Source organism: Malania oleifera, chromosome 6 (genome assembly GCF_029873635.1).
Source record: "Malania oleifera isolate guangnan ecotype guangnan chromosome 6, ASM2987363v1, whole genome shotgun sequence".
NCBI classification, from domain to species: domain Eukaryota; kingdom Viridiplantae; phylum Streptophyta; class Magnoliopsida; order Santalales; family Ximeniaceae; genus Malania; species Malania oleifera.
In genome coordinates this window covers 18,574,625-18,586,548 of record NC_080422.1, presented here as the reverse complement: position 1 = coordinate 18,586,548, position 11,924 = coordinate 18,574,625, and the positions used below count along the sequence as shown (strand labels likewise).

General features: G+C 36.8%; 1 protein-coding gene across 1 annotated transcript in view; it reads left to right on the top strand.

The window, feature by feature from the left end:
* LOC131158496 (uncharacterized mitochondrial protein AtMg00810-like) overlaps positions 1-388 on the top strand; it is a 1,150-nt gene extending 762 nt beyond the window's left edge. Inside the window, exons 3-4 of the mRNA XM_058113364.1 lie at positions 1-73; positions 188-388. The exon at positions 1-73 is cut by the window's left edge and continues 268 nt beyond it. Coding sequence (XP_057969347.1) covers positions 1-73; positions 188-388 — 274 coding nt within the window. The remainder of the gene's footprint in view (positions 74-187) is intronic.
* The last annotated feature ends 11,536 nt before the right edge of the window (positions 389-11,924 follow it).

The window sequence follows — 11,924 nt, the reverse complement described above, 5'->3', positions numbered from 1 at the left end:
CAACACACTTTACAAGAAAATTGTTTGCAGTTTGATGTATTTAGCTGCAACAAGATCAGACATAATGTATTTTGTGAGTTTGATAAGTTGATATATGGAGAATCCAACATAAATGCATTTGTTAGCTGCCAAGAGAATCCTTCGTTGTTTGCAAGGAACTTGAGATTTTGGGTTGTTCTATAAGAAGGCTGAAAAGTTAGAGTTGTTTGGGTTTACTGATAGTGATTATGCAGGAGACCAAGATGATAGAAGGAGCACTTCGGGCTATGTTTTTATGTTGGGCACAGGTGCTGTTTCATGGTCTTCTAAGAAGCAACCAATTGTCACCTTGTCAACTACAGAAACTGAATTTATTGCTGCAACTACTTATGCTTGTCAAGCTATCTAGTTGAAAAGAATTCTTGAAGAGCTATGGTTCAAGCAAGTTGAAGCTACTACAATTTTGTGTGACAACAACTCAGCAATCAAACTCTCCAAGATTCTTGTGTTACACGAAAGAAGCAAACATATCGATGTGAAATATTATTTTTTAAAAGATCTCAACAATGATGGAACAATCAAACTAGTTTATTGTCGAAGTGAAGACCAAGTTGCAGATATACAGACCAAGCCTCTCAAGCTGGCTACATTTGTGAAGTTGTGTGGTCTACTTGGAGTTTGTTCACGTGCTGCTATAAAGAAGGACTTTCCAGAGGGTTGATTTTCTTTTAAACCAATTTCTGCAAATTTTAGTTTAAGGGTGGGTGTTAAGATTTAAATGTTTTATTTCATATTTATTAATATTTATTGGAAGCTCTAGTCATTGGTAGGAGTTGTGGTTAGTGTTAGCATGTGATCCTATTTTATAGAAGTTGTAGTTAGTGCTAGCATGTGATCCTATTTTATAGGAGTTGTGGTTAGTGCTAGCATGTGATCCTATTTTATAGGAGTTGTGGTTAGTGTTAGCATGTGATCTTATCTTATAGGAGTTGTGGTTAGTGGTAGGATGTGATCCTATTTTATAGGAGTTTGTGGTTAGTGTTAGGATGAAGCGTTCTGATGTAAAGCCTATTTATATGCCCTTATCAATTTTCTGATATAAGCTTTACCATTTTAACTCATCTCTTTTGTTTACTCCTACCTTTGTATCATCAGCAAGTAAGAAAGAGCATTAGAGGTTCAATTCCAAGTAAATACACTCACGGAGCCAGCAGTACCTGTGAATGGTGAGAGTTTACTCTGTGAGTCAGCGGGGACCGTGGATAGTGAGAGTTCGCTTTGTGAGCCAGCGAGGACCGTGGATGGTAATGAAGATGTGTCCCGGGGGTCAAGTTGGCCGAACGTCCAACTGATGCACAAAAGTCGTGTCCGCATTCCGAAGTTTACCCTGATCAGCGAGACCTGGGGGTGGAGGACGCTGATTCGTAGGTTTGGTGCCGCATTAGGGGATCCAAAGGGCTCGTTAGTGGCTAGAGTTTCCATGTATATATATATATAAATTATGTGATCTATTAATGGCACTAATGCATTTGAGATCGAAATGCATTTACTCGTAATTATTCATAATTAAATGTAAAATAAAAGAGACAATAAGTTTATATTATCATGTTAAATATGAACTTTTAAAATGCTTTGGAATAATTGTTTGCAAAGCAATTTAAACATATAGGACTTCAAATTTTGGTAATATTATTTCATATATTTCAAACATTTTCCTTAAATCCATTTTTAAAAAATATTATGAAATGATTTTAAAAATAAATAAAATGTTATCCATGACAACTTCAAAGAAAATATTTCTAAAAGTAATAACAAAAATCATTTTTTTTTTTAAAGTTCTAAAATGAATTTATAAATGAAATTAGTAATGAATCATTATAAACGAGTTGAATTTTGAACTTATATATACAAACAAATTCATAAACTTGTTTAATGAGTTAATTCATTAGCTTATTAGACAATTTTGTTATTTAAATTTATAAACAAGTCGCTTTTGAGCTCAATGGATTGAGTATCCTCTAGTTGAGGTTTACTTCATTTAACTTTTATGTTTCAAATATGAACTCGAACTTGAACTTATTTATCTCGGTAGAAAATAGGAATGTTCCTGCACGTAAAATTTTAAAACTTACTATTTGCAGGAGTACTTGGACCTGTTCAAGTGAGAATAATGGATTTGAATGGTTCATGATACTGTGGGCTTGCACAATTTTAGTGAGTCCAAACATTAATATCATATTTTGTGATTTGTGACTTTTAACTCTTACGTACACTTGTCAACAACTTAACACATTTACAACTAGATAAGATATGGCATGCGGAAAGAATGAGTGGAGGAGTCTAATTCTTGGCTAATTCTTTGAATCATCAGTGCAGGAGTCTGAATTTGACACCACTGAATTATGAAGAAGACTAATAATAATAGAGAATCGAAGAAGCAGTAGGGGTAGGGATCTCCAAGTTGATTTTGATTGATGCAATTATGAAGTATGGTTTCTACAATGCTATCAGATAGTGCAGAATAGATTGCTGCAGCTTCACTGCTTATCTCAATGGCATCTTTGGGTGGGGAGTTGTTCCATCATGAATATAAGAGGAGCAATATACTTGTCCAGTAATAGGAGGACTTGAAGATTGGATGATCTCTTCCTTGGAGATATCTCAATGATCAAAAGCTGCACTGCCCTAATCAATGACATCATTGGGTGTGGAGTTGACGCATTATGAATTTAAAAAGAGTATATACACTTCCAGAAATAGGAGAAACTTCAAGATTGGATGATCCTAACCTCCGAGGAGTCTGCATGATCAAAAGGTACATTTTTAGAGCAGCTTTTGATAAATCAAAACATTTCTTGTATTTCGAATGCATTCATGTTATGTGGATAGATAAATCTGATGCTTGTACCTTTACTGTTTTTGAGATGTATATCTGTTTAACCTGGGTATGCTTAGTGTACTTGTACATATTCGATTTTGATCAATATATTTATCTTTACTGATAAAAAAAAAAAAAAAGAATGAAGTTTTAACCTATGTTTGGTGGACGAATTCAAATGTAATAACCTGAAAAAAAAAATATTAAAAAACTAATTAAATTAAATTATTAATCAATTAATTACTTAAACATTATTAAATTAATGTATTAAATAAACAAATAAAAGGAATAATAAAAGAATTAAAATTAAATTAAATTATTTATTATTAATCAATTAATTAATTAAGTATTGTTAAATTTAATTTGTTGAACAAATAATATGATATATATATATATATATATAATATTATTATTAGATAAAGTAAGTAAAGGAAAAAAAAAAAAAAAAACAGAAAAAGGATAAAGAAGCTTACCTGGGAAGAGAGAGGCTCTTCCTGCGCCTCTCTTCAGCAGTCTCTCAGTTTCTCACTTCTTGTTGCTCCTCCGTTCCTCCTCCTTTCTCTCCTCGATTTCATCAGTCTAACGAGTGTCGATCGGGAAACGGAAGGTACCATTGGGTTCTTAACTCCGCCACTGACATTTCTATTGTAGCGGATTTGTCGTGAGAGTGGCGTAAACACTATTCCTAGAGAAAGGTATATTTCCTCTAAATCCTTAATTTCTCCTTAGATTTTCAGTCAAATCGACGATCAAGCACCACCATGGGATCCTAATCATGATCGTCGTCATTTTGGTTGGAGTAAATTTTCAATTGAGATTTTCTAGGCCCCACTCCTAAGCGAGAGTAGGATTTGGAAAATTAGGTAAATTGGTTCTATTTGAGGATATAATTATTTATTTAGAATTTATGAGCCTAAAAAATGTTAAAATAATATTTTATTTAGGGTTGATTTAATGAAATTAGGATTTTTGATTTAGGATCCGGGTAAGCGCCGCAAGTATTTTTCAGGGTCCCTGTTGGCATAGTTCAAGAAATCAGGTAAGGGGATAAATATATATTAAACCGAAATTTTTTATGAATTTAATGGAAAATGAATTGTGTTATATATATGTGTACATGTTTCGATATGAGTTTAAAATGTCAACCATTTAAATTATATTTTCCGAACTTAAGGTTGTTTATTAAGTACGTATATGCGAAAATGAATTGATGAAAGTGGAAAATATTTTCAGGATAATTATGTAAGAAATGAAAGGTATTTTTAGTATATAAACGTTAAATGTTGGTTGGCTTATTTTACAGGCAATGTATGAATTTTATTACTAAATTATGTGACATGAGTAAATGTAAGTTTTGTGCAAATATATGTTAAATGTATGAGATGTAGGCTAAGTAAGTAAAGCGTTAAGAATGAAATATGATATGAACCATGCTGCTTGTATATGTTAATACAACCATGTAAAACAACTGAAAGATGTTGTGTAAAATAACTGAAAGATGCTGGATTTATAATGAAATGAAATGAAAATGAAAATGAAATGTAAAATGTGAACAATGTGAAATGGGAAAGGATCACTTAAAGTAAATGAAATGAAATGTTTAAGTTATGAACATAAACATATGTGAATGGTTGAATAATGACAAAAAGAATAATATATTATGATATTAGAAGTATTTATGCTAATATAACATGTTACGATTGGGTGGGCCGTACTCTTCGCTTGAAGGCTTGCTGAGAAAGGCGAGTGCGCTAGTAACTTCATATATGACAATAGCTGCATAACGTATTAGGGTAGAGAGAACCTACTTGTATGAGCGGGTAGATTTCTCTAACCTTGGGTCCTTTGCTGGTAAACCTTTGTTTGAACTGTGTGAGTACGAGATTAATCTAATACTTGAGGGCTTACTGAGTAAGGTGAGTGCCCTGATATGCTTCAGTAGTGACCCTTGGGTTGCTAAATGTATCAGGGCATAGGGGTGTTACTTGTATGGGCGGGTAATCACCCCTATCCTTGGGTAATCTCGTGGGGTTAAATATTTTACATGTGTTTGATTAGGCTCATAGAATGATTTCGGTATTTATGGTAACATTTTGTAAATGTTATTAAAATGATATTTAGGAACCTCATGTTAGCCACACGCTGTTTTAATATATTATTTCTTCCCTTACTGAAATGTGTCTCACCTGAATATGAATTTATCTTTTTCAGGATTTCCTCGAGATCAAGCTTTATAACATTTTTGGGAAATAGAAAAAGAAAATGATATATTTTTATGCTAATTTTGAGATGTATATTTTATACTTCATGTTTTATGTATTGAAGTCTGCAGATAGATGAATAGTTGTGAATACTGGTATTTGTGGATAATGTTTTGGAGACATGTATATGTGTGAGTACAGGTGGTGAATATTTATTTTGGATTATAGATGGAAATAGTAAACTCAGGTATTATATTTGTGGATATTATATTTATGTTTTCCGCTGCGTACATGATGTTAGAATGTGGATTATTAGGTAAATGAATGGATTAGTAGCACTCCGGGCCCACGTAAGGGGTTGAGCCGTTACATCAAAATTCTAACATTTAATTTGTAAAGATTTAAATAAAAATTATATCGATTTTTAATCTAATCTAAATAAACTATACTACTTCTAAAAGCACAAGGCTTTTTTTTTTTTTTTTTTTATAGTACATTGTGACAAATTTTATATTAACAATACTATCCTTTAAAAAAATGTTCTCTTAAATAAGTACCATTATATCTTAATGGCAATTGAAAGATTTCAAATAAAAATAAAAATTGAAGATCTTTCATCTTTTATCGTTAAAGGCTTTGAATCTACCAATGACAATTGAAAGGTTTTAAACAGTAATAAAGATTGTAGATTTTCCATCTCCTTTTATCATTAAAGACTTTGAATGTAGATTTATTATCTTACTTTATTACCTCTTTGATTTTCTTATTGCTTGATTATGTCTATGGAGCATTATTCACAAAGAGCTCCTTTTATTGTTAATTGATAGCGATAGAGAATGTGACAACTCTAATAAGTTTTCCATTGAGCATGCCCTCCTTCTTTCCTTCCAATCTCCTCTCTTTCTCTGTGGTTTGTTGGCTAAAAAAATAATATAAAGGAAAAGAAATAAATCTCTCATTAACATAGATCAAAAGTTCTAATTATTCTCACCCTTCAATTTCTTAGACCCTTTCTCATGTTTATCATTTTTTTTTTTTTTTGTATATTCATTTTAGTGATGTGGAAGCTTTTGGCTTTCATCTTGAAATTAAATAATGGTGGTGGTATGAGGACGCAACAGTACGAAATTTCATTTTTTATCAATGCTTTGCAATTATTTAGAAGAAACAATTTCTAGAAATAATTATTTATAGTATATTTACTTAAGATATTTGTATGAGATGATCTACATGTTTCATTTTTTATTTTTCATTTCTTTTTAATTTTTTTATTCACGTATTATTATTTTAACATGCATATGGGCTTTGAGTGTTAAATTTGTGTTTTTAGATTTCATTTTTTCATCTCCTTCGACTAACTTGATTTGAGGATTTCTTTGGTTAATTTTTTCATTTTTTTTCAATTATACTTCTGCATTGTCAAGAATTATGGTTAAATTTTGACGTCAATTTGTTTCTTTGGTCTCAATCTTTCTTAAAGTTGAATGGTTTTTCAGGTATTTATTGATTTCGTTTGTTCTGTTACGAAAAAAAAGCATAATATTAGCTAGTTTTCAGTTATTATAAATTTAGAGGATTTATAAGATTGCACACTTCACTTCATCAATGCTCACAAATCTTTTAAGTTTTTTTTTTTTTTTTTATATTTTGGGTTGCCTCAATAATTTTTGTTGTTAATGTCTTTATCTAAAATCATTATCTTTATATGCTATATTTCTAAACTCTATCTCATTATACCTATACTTATTTATCAAACTAATCTTAACTCTCATAGTGGATAAGTAGGTGGAGAAGGTTTAAATTCATTTTTCTATTGAATATGTAAGTCTTTTTTTTCTTTCTAATTTTCTCTATTCTCCCCTCAAATCTAATTGTAATGAAGTGAGTATTATTCTTATTATTTACTTTTGAGAAGTGGATCATAGAGTAGGGTGTGTTTATATAAGATGAGGATATAAAATTTGAAAAGTGGAACCTAAAGATCAAAACAATGTCTTTATAATGTCCAGCATAGCTTGTAAACATAATTTTAAAACCCAATAGGTAACCTAATGAAGTCATAAATCAATTTTATCAGTTAAAAATTATATGTATTTATTTTCATTTATGCAAAGTAAAAAATATATTTGAGGAATACCCCAATAGGGTTGTCAAATCTACCTTATTCCTCTTCACTTTTGCGTAATTAGAGTTGCAACTATGGATAGGAAAATAACCAGTGCATTAGCTATTTAGTTTAATGTTTAAAATATTGGGTTTACATGTATAGGCCATGTTGAGAAATATGAACCTAGAGAAAGAAATAACTGTTGGATTTCTTTAAAGAGTTCACACAATAATTTTTGGTTATTAATTACGAGACTCGTGTGTTGTGCATTGTGTGTTATAACTATTTGAGACTATTTCATGGGTTTTGTGATATGCATTCTCTTATTTGTAATACAATTTTGCATTATGATATATTATGTATGACAAATTCTTATGCTATATTGTATAATGAAACTTTGAATATTATAACATTTTAGAGAGAAAATTAACCAACTAATGACAATTAGTAGTTTTTCGTTATTTTCTTTTATTAAACTACTCCTAAAATTATAAAGGAAAAAAATTGGTAGTTCTTAAAGTGATAAAAAGTAAAGTTCCAATCTTACTCTTTATATTTATTCATTCGAAATAGAAATGTCATCTACATCTTAAATACCATATTTTGACTGCTTCCTATTAATCTTTCACAACTCTTTAGATTTCAAGCATTATTACTGATATGCCCATAATTAATCACGCTAATAAGGGCAGGTCAACGCCCGTCTTATACTTTCTCCAAGTCTGACTTTCTAATGAGTGATTAGCTCCGACCTAATAAAGAGAAGGAGAGATTCACGCCGACGCCCTTATTAACCGAGTAATAGGCGCACGCACTTATGGCCGAAGAGCGATTCGCGCCCCCACGCAATAAATCCGAGCCAACCAGCGGTCAATTCAAGCCCCTATAAGTAGGGACTGGGGATACAAGCAAAGGTAAGTGATAAGACACTACTCTACTGTTGCATAAAGCCTCTTTGAAAGCTTTCCTCTTACTTAGGCATCGGAGAGATCCCCCCGAGTACACCCCGGGTCCTCCAAGCCTCTCTTTTCTTCCTATTTCAGGTCAACAAGAGTCAAGGAGCATTCCAACCATTTTTTTTACCCCGCAACAGTTGGCGCCATCTGTGGGAAGCTACTTTTAGGAGGCGATATTATCTTGCTTTTGACTTTCAAACATTTAAGCAATGCCAACCTCACGCAATTCCACCTCCTTCCCTGATAACAAAGAACCATCCCAATCCATCCAATGGACCTCCGATTCATCTGGTGTCAGTAGGGAGGAGTTCCTTGCCTTCCAGAAGGAAATGAAAGACATGCTCAACCAACTCTTACAACAGAAGAGTCAGGAGGGGCACGTCCTTCCCCAACCGCAAAAGAAACCCAGCGCAGACAAACAAGCTGACGAACTAAGGGAGAAAGAAGAGAAAACTCAACCCAGCAAGAAGGTAGAAGATGCAAATAGCGTGGACGTCAACCAACAAAGATCCACCGAGCTCGAGGAAAGAATAAAGAAGATAGATTACATAGAGAAGATGATGAAAGAGGGCAGAACCAGGCCCTACCATGGGGAAACATCCCTAAAGTGCGCGGAATCTCCATTCAGCAAAGAGATCATGGAAGCTCCATTGCCCAGCAGATTCAAGATGCCCACCTTTGAGAGATACGAAGGTTTGTCTGACCCCATTGATCACCTGGAAAATTTCAAAATGTTAATGCAGCTGCAAGGGGCTCCGGACGCCATTATGTGCCGAGCGTTTGCTACCACCCTTAAGGGTACCGCCAGAGACTGGTATCGAACTCTTCGATCAGGATCTGTTGGTTCCTTCCAAGGGATGGAGCAAATGTTCATTGGCCACTTCCTCAGTAGCCGGAGAGTTGCCAAAACAACAGGCCATCTAATGAGTATGGTGCAAGGGGCAAGGGGACCGGGAGACTTTAAAGAACTTCATGCACCGTTTCAACACAGCGACCCTAGAAATCCGCAACTTGGATATGGGGGTAGCTTTGGCCGCCCTGACAACGGCTCTCCAACCCGGAAGTTTCTCATACTCCCTTGGGAAAAAACCTCCAATGGACATAGGGGAGTTAATGATTCGAGCAGAGAAATACATAAACCTGGAGGAGATGATGGACACGAGAGGAAATCGTCTAGAACGGAAAAGGAGAAACAACAGCAGAGAATCTGGAGACGCGTATAGACCTACAAAAAGGCACGAAACTAGTGCGCTGCAAACAGGTCAAAAGAGTAGAGGACAGCACAACAAGTTCTCCACCTACACACCTCTAAATGTACCACGCTCAGAGTTGTTGATGCAGATAAAAAAGAAGGACTACGTCTCATGGCCCGAACCTATGCGAACGCCTCTACATAAGCGGAACATGTCCAAGTTCTGCGCATTCCATAGGGATCACGGCCATGACACAGAAGAATGCATTCAGCTAAAGAAAGAAATCGAAGTCCTAATAAGAAGGGGACATCTGTCCAGATTTGTCAAGAAAGAAAATTCACTAAGGGAATCAACCGAGCAGAGGAGGCACGGCGCAAAAGAGAAGGAAGAGCAAGCTATTGGGGAAATTGCGGTGATCTTTGGAGGATCCGCCAGTGGAGGAGATAGTGGAAGTGCACGTAAAAGATATGCTAAACAGGTGCTGACGATAGAAAAGGGGGAAACCAGTAGCAAACGAAACAAGAAAGGTGACGCCATAACCTTTGACAGCGGAGATGAAGAGGGAGTGCAGCAGCCGCACGATGACGCACTAGTGCTCTCCCTACTTGTAGCCAATTACATGGTTAGGCGTATACTGGTAGACAATGGGAGCTCGGCCAACATCATGTTCTGGTCGGTCTTGGTAGGGATGAAGATCGGTAAGGAACGATTGAAGCCAGTCTCGACCCCTTTGGTAGGATTTGGGGGAGACACTGTTCACCCCTTAGGAACCATCACGTTACCAGTGACGATAGGGACGACCCCGCAGCAGGTAACAACATTGATAGAGTTCCTGGTGGTTCACCGACCTTCGGTGTACAATGTCATCTTGGGTCGTCCATTCCTTAACGCAGTTCGAGCGGTAACATCAACATACCACCTCAAAGTTAAGTTCCCTACACCACAAGGAATAGGATATGCCAAAGGAGATCAGGCCGCTGCCCGGAGTTGCTATGTAATGGCCTTGAAAGGGAAGATGGAGGCCAAAGAAGCTCTAACGGTGGAAGACCTGGAGGTCAGAGGAGAGTATCCCCAAATCAGTACATTACACGAAGATATCAAACACGTACCACTACAAGGCCACCAGGAGAGAAGTGTACAAATTGGGAATCACTTGCCCGATACTTTGAAAGCGGAGTTAACTGAACTCTTGGACGAATTCTCTGATTTGCTCGCATGGTCGGCTGCAGACATGCCCGTCATCGACCCTGCTGTGATAGAGCACAGGTTGCAGGTCAACCCCAACCACCGACCTGTAAAACAGAAAAAAAAGGAGCTTCGCGATGGAACGGATCAAAATAATTGACGAAGAGGTGATGAAACTGTTGCAGGCCAACTTCATCCGAGAAGTGGACTACCCCGAATGGCTGAGCAATGTGGTCCTGGTCAGAAAACCCAATGGAAAATGGCGCACCTGCATAGACTTCACGGACTTGAATAAAGCGTGCCCAAAGGACAGCTTTCCTCTCCCTCGAATTGATCAGCTAGTGGATTCGACCTCGGGACATGAGCTCCTCAGCTTCATGGACGCTTACTCAGGGTACAACCAAATCCCTATGAGTCCCGCGGATGAGGAAAAAACTTCTTTCGTCACCGAAAGGGGTTTATATTGTTATCGGGTGATGCCCTTCGGCTTAAAAAATGCGGGGGCCACATATCAGAGGCTAGTGAACAAGATTTTTAAAGAACAGCTCGGAAAGACAATGGAACCTTACGTGGACGATATGTTGGTGAAGAGCATGGAAGCAGGGCAACATTGTAAGGACCTAAGGGAAACGTTCGAGCTCCTCCGTCGCTACCACATGAGGTTGAATCCCTCAAAGTGCGTGTTCGGCGTTTCTGCAGGTAAATTCCTGGGCTTTATGGTGACTCACAGAGGTATAGAAGCAAATCCGGATAAAATACGAGCGCTGCTGGAGATGGAAGCTCCAAGGACTAAAAAGGAGATACAAGTTCTGACCGGAAGGATAGCCTCCCTCAGTAAATTTATCTCCTGCTCAGGGGATAAAGGCTTACCTTTCTTTAGAGCACTGCGGAAGAAGGGAGGATTCGAATGGGGGGAAGATCAGGAGGTAGCCTTCGAGCAGCTTAAGCAATACCTCGGATCCCCTCCTCTCTTGACAAAAGCAAAGAATGGGGAAGACCTCTACCTATATATAGCTTCCACAGAGAATGCCGTCAGCTCGGTCCTGGTCCGGGAAGAAGGTAGAAAGCACCAGCCTATATATTACACAAGTAAGGTGTTAAGTGGCGCCGAGAAGAACTATTGTACGGTGGAAAAAGCCGCCTTCTCCATCATCTGTGCAGCGCGCAAATTAAGACCCTATTTTCAAGCCCATAGGGTTGTCGTGTTAACAAACCTGCCCATGAGACAAATTCTACAGCGATCGGAGAGTTCGGGGAGAATGACGAGGTGGTCGGTAGAATTAAGTGAATTCGACATACAGTATCAACCGAGGCCGGCGGTCAAGGCTCAGGTACTTGCGGATTTTACCGCAGAAAGGCTCCCCGAGTCATCCACCAAGTCGGAGGAGTGGACACTGCACGTTGATGGGTCCTCTAATGCTGCTG